Consider the following 18,426-nt stretch of genomic DNA (forward strand, 5'->3'; position numbering starts at 1 on the left):
CACGCAAAGTAACGTGAAGGTAATAAGCATAATAATACGATGTTATTAGACATAACGAGAGAACAACTACTTTAACACTTTGACTGCCACGTTACCCAAATATGGGTGATTATTTAACACTACTATTTTTCTTACTTATTCTTCACGTTTGTATCGCTTTGAAAAAAATTATTTCGAATTTCCAAATCATTTGTTCTTGAGAAATGGAAAACTGTTGGACACTAAAATTTTAAAAAATTTTTTAAATGTAATAGACATCGAAGTAGAATCTTCATTTCAAGTCATGTAGACCCGAGGAGAATAGTAGGGTTAAATACCATTACCAAATTTTTTGGAAAAAGTAATATCGTAGTATAATTTTAAACAAGATCAGCAGTCTGTGGTAATTGAATGCATATACTTTCGACGATTTATGACTTAAAAGGAAGAAATAAAGCGTGTCTGGCTACGTACGACCTTTTTCACTGTGGCAGTCAACGTGTTAAGTAGTCGGTTAAAATTCCGTGGGGAGTTCAGGTTTTTATTTAGTGTTGAAATTTTATATGAGCAGTGATACGATGTACAGGATATATTTTAGTATAAGTGTATAAATGATTACTTCATACAAGAAAAGAAGTGAAATGTATAAGTATACAGTTATGCAATCTATTGGCTGAATGACCCAAAATCTATCTAAAACTAATACTTCAGATGAAAAGACTAAACATTTATGGAATGATTTATATCTTTTCCTAGAGTGATCAAAGGATCGTTTGTTGATTGACCCTCATCGTTTATTTTAATGAGCAGCTCACTTCCTGGGAAACCTTTAATTGTGCAATTAAATCACGCTTCAAAAAGCAAACAAACTGATTAAGCGACGTGTAAAGAAAAATTGTCCAAAGGTATAGATGAACTGTCTATACGAACGTCTTTACACAGCATCCGTGGAATAATTAATGAGTCTGTTTGCCTTTGAATGCCCGGTTTGCGGCCGACTGCACTTTGCCGATCAACCCCGAGGAACATCGAGAATTCAATAAGTTTTCGAGGGAATGTTTTACCCTTCCGGAACAAGTACCTTTTCCATTGTGCTGAAAGTTACCGCGTCTTTGGTGAACTCCCATGGATCATTAAAACGGAAGAAAAATGGTTCTTTCGTCCGATAGGCAACTGGAAGGATGAACGAAAGTTTTATTACGACGCGAAATCGATCGAAGAAACTCTACGTTTCTTTTTTTATTTTCTTATGCGAAATTCTATTTTAAATGTATATTTTTGCAGTAGCAACATATTACCATAATTCGTATTGTCTTTAAAATTTTTCAGATATTTTCCTTTCCACTTCCGCTAAATTTTATCTCTCAAATATCCTCAACTTTTCTCATCGACCAATTAATACTTCATTATTTAATTCATATTAAGAAACTTCGATGTCTATCAGGTGACCAGTCATTCGTTCGAACAATCGACTCTGTTTCCCCGAAAGTTAATGTCTCCAAAAGGCGTCCGAAAAAACAGAAACGCTCGTGCTTCGTTCTTGTTATCGCGACGTAATTAGGCGACCAGAATTGGTCGCGATGAAAGAAGATTTCCTCGCTAATTGGAAACAGTGGACGAAAGAGAACAAGAGGGTGTGGGGGCACACAGGCGACGTTCCAAACTCGCAGCTAATAAAAATCGACCGGAGACCCCGATTCACCTCCCCGTCGTCCTTGCGATCCATCCTTTATCGTCCGGATAAACGGGGAGGAGGATCGTGGAGTGTTCGCGGCGATTGAGATACACACCGAGCGACGCGAAATTAAAATAAAAGGATCCCATCCCCCGCCGTCTTTTCTCCTGATTGCATTCCGCGGGCGCCTCGACGGGGTGTTTCCTCCCCAGCCGCGGGAAACGGTTGAAAAATACCGATCGATGAAAGCATTCGACGCAGAACTACAAGGAAACACCGTTTCCACTTTCGGAGCGTGATTTATTCGCCGCTCGTAATATTATGCGCGGGACGACGGGGAATTAATTTTCAATCGAAATAACTCCGTGTGTTTGTTCGAGCGAAATGAAAAATGGAATTAGACGTTGATCGCTCTGGGGAAGGCTGAATCGTAACACGGTTCTGCTAACAGCTGGGGGATCGATCTACTGAATAGAAAACAATATACCCGTTGAATTGACGGCTAAACGAATTGTAAACGGGCGATTGTAAATGATCGTATTCAGAACTTTACTGGTGAATGGTGGTGAGAGTAGTGAAAGGGTAGCAGCGTTTTATTGTGGGCCCATTAGAAAATTACACGGGGTGATTCTGGCAATTCGGGGCAGGCTAAACTCCGTTTCAAGTGAATTTTTAAAAAAATAATCGCAGAGGATAATTTTATACTATTTAATGGACTATGGTATTCGAAATTTTGTCTTTTCCGCAGTCTAATTCCTTCACGAGCATATTAAACGCACTTCTGAAAAAAATCATATAGTCGAATTACAGGGATTATTAAACAATGCAAAATTTTCTTCTACGATTTCTTTCTCTAACTTCACTTTGAACGGAGCTTCGACCAATTCTCTGAATCGTCCTGTATACGTGAGATCAGTAAAACTTTATATTCGAATTCACTCAAACTCACCACTGTAACTAAACAGTACTATCTATCGTCCTTCCTCGTGTACTCTGCCAAGACAAATTACTTTCGGTTCGGTTACTCGAATAGAAAACGAATTCCCTACAAAAAAAAACTGGCGCAGAAGTCTCGATTTATGAAACTTGCGCAACCTCGGGAACAGCTAAATACAATTTCGAGAAATCACTTTCAGTCGAAGTGAGCTATTTGAGAGTGAACAAATGTGGACACAGAGATATCCCGCGGAGCGTCCAAGACGCGCGAGCTTCTGCTGCAGGAATGATGCAGTGACGTCATTGCACAGATGCACGGCAAATGCAGCCCGCGGGTGCACCGACCTTTGTACCGTCACCCCGAACTGCAGCTAGTGACGTCACCGTTTTCCCCCGTTCCGTTTCCATGGGAACAATGACGTCGTACTTTTCGGACCGTGAATATCCTGCGTTCGCCACGGCCGTTGAACCGATCCGCGGCTTCGTCCAAGACAAACGTGACCGATCTACTCTCACAAGTAATAAATTCAATGGTACCTATATATATTTCTGAAAATACATTTATTGGTTTTTTTATGTGCTCAGTTGAAACGATCGTGTTGGATTACTTGGCTGATTTTTACAACGATAAACGTCACGTACGACACGGGTTAGGAATGAAATTTATACCTAGCGAGACCTCGTTAAAATTTCCTTTAAACTCTCTCGTTGTCCATCGCTTTGAAGATTCGTTTCAAAGTCACAGAAGTTTCTCAAAGACTTCGACCATCGTCGTGCTCTAGATATCTTCGCGAGCTTTTACTTCAAGGTGCTAGATCGCATCCGCCATCTTGATGCATTGGTCGATCTAATCTTTGGTCGTGAATATTTCGTTATCATTTTCTTTCCGATGGAGAATTGAACTGTGCGCTCTTAGAATGATTTTATTGATATAAAAGTCGAGATAATTGATTTAACCTGTTTAATTGATAAGTGGGGCCGCGGAAGTTTGTGCAAATTCAAAGTTTCGGATATCAGTATCTAAAAATGAGAATGGAATAAAATTTCAACTCGAGCCCGAGGAAATCTTGCATCCCAGGTTCATTAAAGCCAAACGGGATCTCGAAGAAGATAGAAAATGATCGCGGGGAAAAAACTGCCGTCGATATATTATCCCCGAAAAATGCTACGCCGCGTCATAATCGTATACCCAGCACGTAACGACCGACCTCCTTCGATCTGACAGCGCATTATATGCCACTTACGCTCCGATCGCTTATAGCCGTTGGGGTTGTAAAAATAGGAGGGCTAGGGCGTCAGCATACGAAGTTCTCGTCGTACGTTGTGAAATTTGAATAAAAGATCCTAAAAGAAACTAAGAAATGAAAATAAAATCTCAAATTAGATCGTCATTACTTGCAATGGAAATATACAGTAGAAGGCATAAGTAGAGAATCCTCCCGGAAGCCAGACTAGTCAACACCACTTTCGACAAATTTTAATTTTAGAACGTTGTGTGATTTAAATAAAAGATCGTAAAAACTAAGAAATAAGAATAGAATCCTTAATTAAATTGTGATTAATTTCAATTGAAATATACAATAGAAGGTACAAGTACAGGATCAACTTCTCGAAAATTTCAATTCTAATATTCTTAACAATTTTCTAAATTATCATTATCTTTTTTTTTGTTTTTTAACTAGTTCGAATCTACTCAAATCAGTATAATACATTGCACACTATTTTTGTTTGTTTTATCTACCTCTAATCTACTCAAATGAATAATACTGCATTACGTCTAACGAGATATTCTCGAAAAACTGAAAAAACAAAAAAATACTGTTCAAAACATTATACTAATTTGAATATGTTAGAGCTATCGGGTGAACCTTTTGTCCTGAGAAAAGTCCAAGAGATGCTATAAGAGATTTCCCGAAAAATTCGACCAGAAAACCCGGATACTAGCAGGACGCGTGTTCCGGATGCCACGTACCCGAGGATATAGCCGTCACGAGAGAAACAAACAGTGAAGCGGGGCTATTTTCGGAGGCATCAGCCGGTCCACTGTATATTTAGATGAAACGTACACGTCTGTCATGCCCCGCGTGAACGCGCGTGCCTACGCAACTGTTCCCTACCCGAGTGACGCACTCGTGCAAGGGTGCCACTGACCTCCTCAATAAACAATCTGGCGGAAGCGTAGTAGAACTATTCGATAATTCCACCCTTCCGAACTTGTCACTGTTTTTACTCCCCTGTGTCTTGTAGAATCTCGAGAAACAAAAGTTTGTTGTTGCGTTTGTTACGGATACAGTAAATTCTAGATGAGTGTTCGAAGGCTCCTCGATACAGAAAACGATAGGTCGCCCGATGTAAAGCTGACTTTTTTAATTATATTCAACAGAGGGACAAAGCTTGGAATTCTAAAACTAATGATATTAATTATGAAATATTTAATGTTCAGTGCTCAAGAACCTTCGAACACTCGTCCAAGATATACTGTACTAAGCTAATTTATCTGTACTAACTTGTAACATTTTTCAAATGTAGAGTTTCAATTAACGTTCGCGACGTTCTTCGATTTCATTAAAGAATGAAGAACTTCGCTTAGCAGCCACTCGTCGTCATCTAAATATTCAGCCGAGAAGTAACGGTGTTTAACCTTTAATAATTCCTCCGGGCGGCAACGAAAGGGTCGCGGAAAGTGTTGTCATTAATTTCTAACGAGAATTACCACGTTCGAAATAGCAGTCCCATCCCCCGGCCTGGCGGACGGATTTAATGTGCCAACCGGAGTCTTCGCGTACAGAGGCTTTTTAAATTCTGATATATACAAACTATTTTTAGTCGGTCCCCTTCCGTCCGATTTCAGTTTATTTGGACGTTTCTGAACGGAATAAGGCTCACACTCCCAAATGGAGTATATATTTATTTTAATCGATCTAAAATACGATCTCGACTGTTGCTCCTCCAGAAGAAATGAGGGGTCCAATGCAAGAGTTGGGCTATCCCACAAAATGTTAAAGAATGAAATTCTGTCACCAGATTAAAACTCATCCAACCATTTATTTATTATTTTAAGTTCCACCTTAAACTTTTTTCGACGATACATTTAATTTCTTCACCCCCTCTTTTCCTCCGTTCCTCAATGAAAGCAATTTATTTTTATTTTTTGTGTCGACGCGATCCTGAAGACAATAGAGGAATTTGGGAGATGTAATATCTGTCCGAGGGTTAGCGTGCTCCGTACGGCCGCTGTTCGTGGCATCCGCTCGTTTTCGCGCGATTTCTAACGATATTGAGCCCGGAGGCAGCAAATCTAGCTTCTGGCCTCGTCGAAAACGGCGGGGGAGGGGTCCTCCGTCTCGCAAGGATTACTCTGGCGTAATCTAGGCCTGGGGTATCGAGTTGAAAAATATCCGGGCGATACTTATTGCCCTCCCACAGAGCACTCGGGGATCATCGAGCGCAATCGAACAATTCGTAAATACGGCCGAACGGACTTAATATCAATACCGTCCTGCAGTCTCGTTGTATCGACTCCTGCCTGTTATTCGGTCGAAAGCCTCGAGCCTGCTCGATCTATATAGCATTTATTTACGACTCTCTGTGACAGAATATCTCGAGTGGATACCTGAGCATAGAATCGATATAGCAGGATTAAAAATATACAATTGCAAGTAAAACGAATATGGTACATGCATACTAAACTATTTCTCTCGAAACGATGAACGCCAACAACCACGTGATCGTCACGAAGCTCAAGTGATGTTTCTTGGAACAGAAGAAAACTGGAATAGCCCGGTAGAATCTGCCGCGCGATGGTGAAGAGGGGGTATGGAAAAGCTTATTATGTTTGAGCAAGGTGTGGATTCTCCTCGTGTAAGAGCTTTAATTGAAACCGACCCACCTTCGTGGCTGGACAACCTTTAAGGTCTCCTTATAGTCGGCTACGTGGACAATCGAGCTATTCTTGGCAGCTTGAATTGTTGACAGTGTGCTCCACACCCCCCTATCGAGCGATCGAGCGTGTACAGCTCCGGACTAATGTGTGTGTGTGTGCGTGTAAACGCATGGTGAATTAGCCTTCGAGCACGTTCTTTCCAACACGCTCGGATGAATCTTCTTATCTCCACCGTCGTTGTGAAGCTTGCTACCGAATGTGCAAAATTTTGCGAAATTTAATTGAAAGAGAATTTAATAAGAACCTTTCTGGAAACTGCTCTGCGTTCCGATTTAAACGAAAAATCAAACGAGTTCTGATCCGTGTTCCCTTTGACGTTGACGCATGTATATGTTTGACTCGTTTCCATAGCTAGGAGGCGGAAAATTTAATCCTTCTGTTTTTTTTTTTAATCCAACCGAAAACCAGATCAAGTAGTTAGAGAATTTGTACTGAATACCTGCGGAAATGTGTTTCGTGGATCGTATAATCTCTTCGTGCACGGGAAATATTAACTCTATCGGCTCGTCTGTGTAATTAAAGCTCTTGTTTAATGTTTCAGCGAACGGAATTGAAGCTGGACCGATTATGAATTATTTCCTATCGTTATTCCGTATTCGTTTTAGAATGTAAGCGGCTTTCAGGGGGGATATTGAAATCGATATTGCGAACAGTTGCAACTCGTCCTCGCGTGAATTGATGGACTGGACAATTTTCATGCATTCTATCCTGTTGGGGGATTATACATATGTATTTCGGTTTAGTGTTTAATGCATGAACTTCTCGGATCCTCTGATTATGAACTGGATAGATATGACTGGTGGAATAAAAGAAGTTTCTTGAAATTCTGGTCTGAAATAATGCTGTCCATACGGTACGAAGTAAAAATACGATATTTTCTATTTGTTTAAACAGTCTGTTTTTTTATTTGTTTAAACATAGTCTGCGACTATGAACGTCGTGTTAGAGGAAGAAGCCAAAAAAATGTAGTTTTTCTCTTATTTTATGTTACTGGAACATATCCTATAAGTAATGCAAATTTTCTTTTATCTTTGTAGAGGTTGAAGTATAAAAACGTAATTGAAACTATTAATTTTCTCTCTGTATATACATATTTTCCCTCATTTTCTACATTTTGCTATCTTCCTGTTAAAATTTCAATTACAACTTCCAGTTTCTCTTCCACGAACATCAAAGAAATTACTTGTTGGATTGATAAGTAGAATCAGTTCGTACATAGTCAGACACTTATCACACCAACCTAATCTACATCTTTCCACATCTGAGATGTTCCATTTTCGAGTCACTGTTAAACTACAATCAGTAAAACTAAACTGAAGAACAACCCATCAACATAGAATAAATTCGGTGTCCTAACAATAAAAATATCTATTTACCAACTACACGAGCCACCAAACAATAACACGAAATCTCCCAAGGATCGTTTGAACGTCTTCCGAATAAAATTCTAATCGAAGGAACTGGACGATAAACTCGAAAGACGTGTCGAATATCGAGAGAAAACGGTACACGGCGAAGGTGTTGGTCGACGAATCGAAACCGGAGAATCCTTGGAAGTAGAGGGGAAACACTGAGCTAGAGAAGGGTTCTGGAATCGAACCACGGGGATACGTTTCGCGAATAAAGTGTCGTCGCGCGGTGTTATAGTCGACGGGGATTGTACGACCGTTCCCAGGGAAACTGGGTCAGGCCCGTTGCTCGAAGGAATATCCGCATGAATGAGACAGGACACGGCCATTAAGCTTTGGGAAGGGACGGACCGTGGGGCTCCGTGAACGGGCGGCACTCAGAGGAAGGGAGGGGGGTTTGTTCGAGGGGAGATAGAAACCGGGTCGTTCTCAATGGTCACGTAAGGGAGCGCTGGTGACGTCAGAGCGGGCCGATGACATCATCGTGAGGTCGTCATAACCCCGATAAGACTGCTGCCGGATATATAGGTCAAAGAGGAAAAAGGATACTTGCGGCTCGATTGTACCAGCACGAGTGTGCGCGGAGAGGGTGGAAAAGAGAGGCGGAGGGGTATTTTCAAATGTCACGTTTGCCTGTCGTAAAATTGACTCATTGCCCCGTTAATGCGCCCGAGGACGAACAAAAAATGGTCAATAACGATTTTTCCGCGTCCCCTAAACGCCTGTGACGTGTCTGGACCCTGAAACGGATGGTAAATACAGCGATGGAGACTGCGTGAGAGGGATCAGGTGGAGGTCGACGGTTGTTTATTGACACGATTAAGTGAGGTATTGTTAGGGTATGTTTTTTTGTTGGAACTGTCATAATAGAATCGTATCGATATCGTAGTTTTCTGGAGTGCAGTGTAAATAATTAGTAAACGAATTAGAAAGATTTCGAAAATGAGTAAACGGAGAGCAGTGAAAAGCAGACTTAGGAAGATTGTTAAGGGGAAGTGGTCTATCTTTTCACACGTGTATTTGACCTGTGATCATTTAATAATCTCCACTGGACTTAGAAACTTGTATGAAATCGATATTTTAATTGTTTATTTATTCATTTATCATCTGAAAGAGTTTGGTAATTTTCACTTCAAATCACAGAAAAACGTAATCGAATTATCACGAAAGTTTGGAAAAGGGGAAGGCTTGTAGCAATCGATGAAAGCTCGATTTTACAAATATTTCTTTCATCCTTTCAATCGAACCGTTCATTCGTTTAGCCAAACAACATCGTTTCGTCGAACGCAATCAAACTCGACGGTTCCATACAGAGGAACAATTCGATTTTTCCCTTTTTTTTTCTACCACCCCTAAACTTGAATAGACTCGTTACAATCGGGCGCGACCTTTTGAAACAGTCGCTAAGAACACAGCCGTTTATCACGGCCGTAAACCGTAACACCGGGCACAATCAGCTGAAGTTACGAGGGGCCTCGATTCGGCCGTTTTACTTGTGCAACGTTGGTAATTGACCACGTTCGGTAACATAATATCACTCACTTACGCCGAACACAGTGATACGCGTACAACAATAAAAATCCCACTGCATCGTGCCCCATAAAACCATAAAAGAAAGGTCAGCTCAACGGGTTAAACCTCTTCCCTGCGCGTAGAAGAATCGAGAACACTAGCGGATCATCCCCCCTCCCCAAGAACGGATCAAGCACCGTTTCATGAAACGACAGGAACACTTCTCGAAGGGAACAACCGGTTTCCGTGTGTGTGTACTCGTAAAATTTACGACGAGCACGGGACTGCGATTGGTCGCGATTAGACGCGAGCTCCTTTGGGGTGCTAGTCTTGAGACGGACCGACGTACAGTGGTCCAGAACGCCGATTTCGGAGTTCAGAAGCTTAATTGGGGTGTGAAAATGGGAATTTCGGAACATTAAAATATTACATTAATAGTATTTTTATTATTATTTCTTTCTAAACAATTAAATCACTCATTTCCCCAAAACCTTTACAAATGGACTTTTATTTTTCTATACCACTGTGCGACGCCCGGCTTTTTACAGCGTTTACTAAGGGGGAAGGAAGATCGCTGGGCCGATTCTTGACGGCGAAATGGTTCGTGCACGTACGGGCGCGTGCAGCTTTTCGTATCCGGTGGTCCAGGTGCAATAAAGTCGGGGAATTGCTCCTTTTGTGGTAATCCCGCGCCTCGGGACCTGTGTTCGGCTATCAGCTTGCTAGCCGGCCAGGCAACTGCACTCTTTCGACTTGTAAAGGTGCCCCACGCCTTTGTCGCTGGAGCGAAAGAACGGGCAGAGGTCGAAAGAGAGAGCAGAAAAGGTAAACGGCAACGCCTCATTCGTCCTCGAGCTGCGGGGGAAGGAACATCGATAAATGTCGTCCGCGAACGGAGTCGTTCTTCAAATAAAACGCGAAACTGGGTTGGTCGTTAGCGACTCGCAGCCCGGCTCGTTTCCTCATTAACTTTGCGCCCAATTAGAGAACGCACGCATTGAATTGACGATTGGCCGCTAGTGTATCTTTTTTTTTTGTTTTTGTTTCAATGGTACCTTGTACGCGCGACGACGACGCGAGTGTCGGAACGGATGCGTCGGAGTTGTTTGATCTGGTTTCGTTGTATTAAAGAACAATGTGCTTTGTATTCTGTGGCCTAGTGAGGCGATAATGTTTCCTTGAAATGTAAGTTTTGTGTAAAATGTGTGCTTAGAGTACGTAATTTGACGTTAGTGATGGAAGACAGTAAATTATCGTTGAGTGTCCAAAGGCTCCTCGCTACTGAGTGTTCAGACGTCATCCCCACCACTGCACACTTGACTGGTTCTACGGGGGACGTCCCAGGTGGAGATGACGTCTGAACATTCACTGTTGAGGAACCTTCGAACACTCATCGATGATTTACTGTAGTTATAATCCTACAGTATGGTATACCGATAGAACTGTTCTGTATTAAACAAGATAGTTTTGAATTTAAATTTAAATAAAAATTGAACTTATATGCTATGAAGGTAATATCTTTTGTGAGAATTTACCTATGGGAATAAAGGCACCGTAATATTTGTCAATTAAGTAATCAACGAAGCAGCAGCAAGATATTTCATTATACTGCGCTCGAGGCACAACACCTCGCGCTGACTTTAATTGATATTTACGAGACAGCTAATGAACGGCACAATTAATTAATTTCGCGTGAATTCGCTTAAAGATGTTTATGATTATCGATTGTGATAATAGCGTGGCGTGTGCGTGCGTGCGTGCGAAGCGAGACGGTTACGCGTGGAGAGGCAATTAATTAACAACGACGCGGTGCTCTCGACGAAGGAGTGTTTACACGTCCGCGAACACGTAATAAACTCGAAACACGAGAGATATTTGTCGAGCGTAAATAACAAAAACTTCTTCATGTTACTTCCATTGATTGTTATTTTATTAGTACCATTAGCTTTCTCGGTGTTACAATGTTCCAAGAAGTCGATCAACAGGTAGGCTTCCGCTGGGAGTAATATCGAACCAATTAAAGCAATAAGTTCCTTAAACAGGTGCTCGAGGAACTTTCACCTGAGCCTCGGTGAAACTTAATTTAAATGCTGAGAATCATCGAGAAATAGAAGTGCTCGCTTTTCCCCTAGAACAAAAAATTTATTATTTCATATAGGGTGGATCTACTAGTGAATGAACATTATATATAAGAACAAGTAAATTAAGTTATTAAAATAAGCAATTCCTTAGAAATCGAACAATTCAATTCCTTAAAAATGTTCATTTATAAAAAGGTAAAGGTATTAAAAAATCTAATTTTCATGTGCCAAATATTTATTAAAACTATTATTATTTAAAATTCAACTTTAATGGTTACAAAGTCTCTTAAGTGTTCATTCATTGGTGCGTGTACCCTACATTGAATAATAAATCATTATTTTCTGCTCGCTAGAATTGTAATTATTTTTAGATGAATATCTCGCACGGTGATTCAGAACGTGAAACGAAATTTCATTCTGTCCAAGAACACCGTGTGTGTCCCTCATGTGTGTGGAAAGCTTTCGCGTTAACAAGATTTAGATCACCGGATAATCCGCGTACAATAGGCGGTGATCCGATGTGGGTAGACCGAGCAAACTGTTCGGCATTACTGATTACAAGATGGCTACTGCTATTATCTGGTTAATGCATTCATCTTGCCCCATGGAAATCGATGAATTGCATTATCATGAGCTCCGGGCAAGAAACGTTCTATTATTGCATCGTTAAATTGATGGAAGAAATATCAGTATAAAATTTGTCTTTATTGCTCGTATCCTAGTTTCCTAGGAAGGTATTCAATCGTTATCATATCAAGTCATAATATTAATTATGTACAATTCTTTTTCCAGGACATCGACTATGAGGGATTTCGTAAATTCCTGGATACCTATCTCGAGGTCGCGACCCCGGACGAGCTTTCGCGGCATCTTTTCCTTTCATTCGTCAAAAGGGCGCCGCGTGGAGTCGACGGGAAAGCTTTCAAGGTATATTCATCTGTCACTCTCCATTTAATCCGTAGACGAGCGTGATGTTCGTGCAGCGATCAATCACACAATTCACGGATTTTGCGCTTCCACCGCGTCTCTTCCGTTTGTCTGACCATTACAATCTTATTCTACTCGCCCGATCACGATAGTCTAATTCTATGCACAAAACCATGGCAGTATTGTTCTGCTTGTCAGTGCATGAACAGAGGTATTCTACTAGATGTTTGATCAATGTGGTTTTGTTCTACTTGCATGACCACAACGGTCTTTGTTGGCCTGTTCTACTTATCTGATGATCCCACTAGCAGATCGCAGTCTTGAATCAATAAATCACCCCTGAATAACGCATCCTAACAATTCGTTTACTAAATCTCATTTACCTAGGAAACTTACGTGTTCTTTATCAAGAAGCATTGACAATTGAATAGTTTATTAATACGTAGCTTCTATAATGTGATTTTGCACATAAATCTGCAGTCTAAAATGTTAAAATGTCCATGTGAATCATTTATATGTCATCTAATATACAGAGAGGCAGGACAAAATACTTCTTTGGTAATTTGTAAATAATTTGGGAATCGAAGGGTTAACGTGACAATAATGTTACTGCTCGTGTTGTGAATCAGGAGATGGCCGTGCTGTCTTCGACAACCGCCTGTGCCGCGATCACGTCCCACACAACGTCCAGCAGCAACGTGAACAGCACAGGTCTTCCGGGTGGAACGTCGACGGACAGCCATGGTTCCTACTTCGCCGACAAAATTCACGGTCTCACGGAGAAGCTGCAAGCACTGGGACACCATAGAACGGACAGCGAAGCGTCCACCAGGGCTCGTACAGGTAGTTCAATTATTTCGATCGTTCTATTGCCGGAAGCGTCGCAGAATTGTGGCGGGTTCGGATTAGCGCTACGACTTCACCCCGATTTAGCGGTAACGAAGTCTGCCGGGGGGTCTCTTATCTCGTTTACTTTCGGTGTATCTGACCCGATCTTCTAGTGTAATGGATATTTACCCCAGAACGACACCTCTGGAGGCACTGAAGACCCAAAAAAGTGTTTTATACACCTGTCCCTCGATCTAGCTGGTACTTCTTTCCACGTGATTCCGGTTTCACTGGATATCAATTTACGCGGTTAGGGAATATTTCTTTTTTCATTCTATGTATGCGAATTATTATATGCCGTGGACCAGGAAATTGATACTTGAAGGTACTTCTTATAACATTTCAACCCTATTTTGGATGGACCGTGAATAGAAGATCAAATGAGTTTTATATTATTTTTAAACATATCAATGAGCGATAACCAGAGTTGGGCACAAATTTATTCGAATAATACATAGTGAACAGTACCTAAGAGCGACATCCTGAGCTTTGGACAGTCAATGAGATTAAATAACTCTTCGCCAAATGTCGACTCATTCAAGAAAAAGTATTATTTAATTATAAAAGTTGAAATTTCCATGTTTAAACGATTGAAAGTGACGAAATACTTTTTTATCTTTTAGTCGAAACTTTTGATAAATTCGCACGTCTCTGATAATAACAGTACGTAGTTCTTGGACGAATTAATATCGTCACCAATTTATCCGAGTTCGCGACTTTCGTTGGACGATTTCCATCCGTTTGCGTGTCAATTTTTATTCGTCCGGGTGGACGATGCATCAAAGACGACCCATTGTTCCGCTGCAGTGAATAGTAATCGACGCCACGGATCTGCAACAAAAAAAAAGGGGAGAAAGAACGAAGAACGCACGATTTCGCTGGACATTGTGCGACTCTTCGTTAAAAATAAGTTCTCGACCATTCCCGCCCGTTTCCTTTGTAATGCTCTCGAGCGCGGTAAACAAAGGCAAGTGGGGTCGAACTGCCGGGAGTAACAATCGGTACTCCGGTTCTCGTCAGGCCTGGAACATTACAGATAGAGAATAATAATGTGTCTTCCTCGTCCGTATAAAGGTTCTTCCGTGCATCGTTAAGCGTTCATGGACAAACAATATCAACGCTAAATCACGCCAACGAACGTGTTAAACTCGAATATACGTCTTCGTTAATAACATAAAATTCCGTATTATCGGTCAATCTTCTCTACTCCGTCGGAAAATGTCCACGATATCGTGATCCCCAAGACGATGAGAGATCGCGGTATCGGATTACCAACCCTATCTGATTGATCGTAATCAGAGGGAATGGGGGGGGGGGGAGACAAAGGAAGTCTAAATCTTGATGAACATCCCCCCACCCCAAAGCGTCCATTAGTCCGTGAATCGAGAGAGAGTCGCAACCGCGATAAATCAAGGCCGTCCGGTTGTCCATTTTCGGTCACCCGATCGCTTCGCTCCTAATATCCCTTTTGTTTCGCTCTCGGGGGGCTTTCCAAGGAAGCGTACATCCCATACTGACGATACAGCACACGTCGTACAGCTGCCACGACGTCATCGAGAAGAAGAGCACCGACAGCAGCCCGAGCCACAGCCAAATGTCGCGGAACTCGTCGAGGAAGTCGAACAATTCGTTGCTCGTCAACAACGGGAAATTAGAAGGTGGGTAGCTCTACGTGTACACACGGTCCCAGGATTCTTTTAGTTTTTTTCTCTTTTTTTTTGTTTGTCGACGAAACGTCGCCGAAATCGATCGAAACTACCCCCGTAGTCGTTCGTCTTTTTTGGGTAAAGGATCCGTGACTGAACTTCGAGGACGTTTTTTTATACGACCGCGATCGAACCTATCAATTTGAGGACCGTCGAAATGGGAATTCTCTTCTTTGGCGAACCTTCTCTCGAGAAGTGTGACATCTTTCGCATGGATTGACGTTTTAAAGGTGAACGTTACGATCGTGGGAACCGTCTGATTGTTGTACAAACGAGGACGGAAAAGAGTAACAAATCAGATTTCACGGTAGTTCGAAGTCGTAAACCTGAATGAGAGAACGTAAAAGGTGTCTTTTTCTTATCGTAACTACAAACTTGAACGAAGTCCGAACCAAACGTGGTTTCTTCAAGATCACTCCACTTTTAGTACTTCTCCTAGATAATCAGTCTAATCGTAACATTTTCTTGAGTGGACCGAAATGGCTTCTCGTTTCTTTTCGATATGACCTTCTTTTTGTAACATGTCAATATGATTTACGTGGTAACTTAATGGGATTGTAAAAGATTCGTCGATGTACCATTATTGTTTAGTCACCTGCCGTTGTTTGTAGATGAAACTTGTCGCTGTATTTCCGTAATTTCGAGCTAGCTGACAGCAAAACCATGCTCGACGTGGATCGAAAATATCCAAAGCACCGAGGGGCAACGCATAACTGCCAGGACGGATAGACTATCGTACGCGGGATAAACAACGGGATCGCGGGATGATCGTAACCGGGGGGTGGTACGCTTTATGATCGCCATAGAATTCTTTTATGATGAGACGCGACATACACGTTGGCAAACAAATCGACGCCATAAAGCGAATAGCTGGCCGCCGTAAAATGTCCGGGGAACATGTACGACTTAATGGACGCGTCTATGGTAGCTCGATGATGCCCTAATCGATTTTTTTTTCCCCCCGCCCCCAGTCACGTAGGACCGCATAAAAAACGTCGGATAAAAATTCATTTGTTCACGTTACGAAGACAGTTCCTTCAACGATTACGTTCTGGAGTCGACAAGCGAACGCAGAACGAGATCGAGGGAGAATGAATTGACTTTTAGAAAACCGATGTCCTGAAATCCACGGACTATAGTACGCCCGATTCAAGGATTTTGAATCCTCCTCCAAATGGGAAAATTCAAATCGTGTCTCGAAGTTCTTATTATTCATTAGACTTGCTTGGTAAAAAAATAAAAAATCAAATTCCATAAAAATCGAATTTCCAGGAATATGTGATCAAGTAGAGCAAAGTCCAATTAATCGAATAGATGCTATACAATTTCCTAGTTGAAGTGGGGTAATGTTCTCATACGTTTGTTCATACGTTTTGTTGGTATTTCACGCAGAAAATAAAAATAAAATTTGTTCACTTTCCCGTCATTAAAACGGAAAAGGGAAATACCGTCGATGGAACAGGCAGGGCGTGTACCCTTTCGCCGGACAGTGAAATTTATGGGCGCGCCGCCGGGTAGAACGCCTCGGAATCTTCTCTGTCGGGGGAATCGCATTACGTCCGAAATGATAAGGGAATAGATTCTGGCCGACGTTCGTTTTTACGCCGATGCATTATTCGCGGAATGTCTACGGGCCTCGTAAACGCGGTTAAATTATGACGCGGACGAGGGGGTAACGACGGGACGTCATCCCGACCGGAAGTGCACACTTCGTCGTGGCACACGGCGACCGACAGTCGGCGGTGAATCGAAAAAATACGAGCCCCCGTAATCGGTGGTCCTGTTTTACTCGTCGTGTCCCACCTCGAACCGTCGCGTCGCCGACGAAGACTGCTCGTTCCGTGGTGGAGAGGGCTTGGTTATTCATAAAACACAGACGACGACGTTATTACTCGGGGAAAACGAAGTTCAACGATCGTAAAATTGCGCAAGTGCAGTTCGAGAGCCGCCGGGCGGTTAATCTTGTGAATTTTCTTCGCGCGGAAAATTTTATCCTTGCTGTATATTTGATGTTTATGCGATTATTTAACCCTCGTCGGGAAAATGTTTTTAATAATTGAACAGGCAAGGATACCTGGGTCCGGAACGACTCCTATTCCGGGTATACCGATGGTTTTAGATGTGTTTTGAAAGAAATTTCTGGATAATAGTTTCTTGTAAAATACTAGTATAAACAATTGTACGATTTAGTTAGTTTCTGTAATCTGGAATGGTGTGTGAAATTACCAAAATCCTGGGTCGAAATAGACCTAAGTATCGCTGTCCTAGAATTAATCGCTTCTTAGCTTGCAATGTTCATTTTGGATTAAGAGTAGAGAAATAACTGTACAGTTATTATCTATTTTGTTTAACCCTTTACTTAACGTCCAAGTGTTGCATTGATGCAACACCCATTTTAAGTAGACAGTAATCGTTAAATAGTGTCTACAAGGAATGACATTTAACTCTAAAAATAAACCAGAATGTTTAATTGGAAGACAGAGAAACATTTCGGTGAAAGTGTTTATCAGAGGTCGAGCAGACTAAATATTCGCGAATCGGTAGAATCGGGAGACGTGTAAACTTACCATTTCTGAAATGATATCTTGATCTTTCCTAAATGTCACGACACCAGGAAGTAGTTTGAGAATATCGCGTATCGGTTATTCGTGGGGTTGTTTAGACTGGAGACGAGATTTTGCGTTTTAAATGACGAAATCGTGGATCGATACCTTGCTGACTTATTGCACAAGAGAATATTTCTCAAATATTGAAGGAACAGAGGAAATAAGAAATTGTAAATTCATGAAAGCATGCATTTTGGTGACATATCATACAATTATTATTCGTACTAACATATAAAATGAAACAAATGTGATTAAAGTCCTCGAAATTCAATGAAGTCAGAAGCACGAACACTGTAATATATTTTAATTTATACAATTTTCATTTTACTAAACAAAGCTTCTCACTAGTAACAATATTATACTAGACAATCTAGCAGTCAAAGCAAATCCCACGACAATTTTCCCTTTACAGAAAACCTTTCAAACCGAAATAATTTTCGTTATACTCAACCGATCTTTCCCCAAGTATTATCTTCGGGAAAATTCTCCGGATTTCCTCGATCGTTCAAAACCACCGACGCCGGCTACGTTCAATTGTCCCGCTTTCACGACGAGCCTGCGTGTTCGTTCGATCCCCGAAATAACGCGAGTGGCCGGTATCATTCGGTATAAATAACGGCATGCTTAGTACATCAGAACCCTTCTCGCAGCGAGCTCTCCCGGCCACGTTCCCTCAGTATCGGTCGAGTCACGCGGGAAGCAACAAGTGCCAACCCCTCTCTCGTGACCGAGCGACGATCGCCGATCGCGATCCACCAGACGAT

The 18,426-nt window shown here is 41.6% G+C and overlaps 1 protein-coding gene across 1 annotated transcript in view; it reads left to right on the forward strand.

Moving 5' to 3' along the window:
* The window catches only part of LOC107189010 (diacylglycerol kinase 1), an 84,260-nt gene that overhangs the window by 56,141 nt on the left and 9,693 nt on the right, over positions 1-18,426 (forward strand). The window contains exons 4-6 of the mRNA XM_015577439.1: positions 12,328-12,462; positions 13,092-13,305; positions 14,847-15,008. Of these exons, the coding sequence (XP_015432925.1) occupies positions 12,328-12,462; positions 13,092-13,305; positions 14,847-15,008 (511 nt within the window). The remainder of the gene's footprint in view (positions 1-12,327; positions 12,463-13,091; positions 13,306-14,846; positions 15,009-18,426) is intronic.

This window comes from Dufourea novaeangliae, unplaced genomic scaffold (genome assembly GCF_001272555.1).
Source record: "Dufourea novaeangliae isolate 0120121106 unplaced genomic scaffold, ASM127255v1 scaffold125, whole genome shotgun sequence".
Lineage (NCBI taxonomy): Eukaryota > Metazoa > Arthropoda > Insecta > Hymenoptera > Halictidae > Dufourea > Dufourea novaeangliae.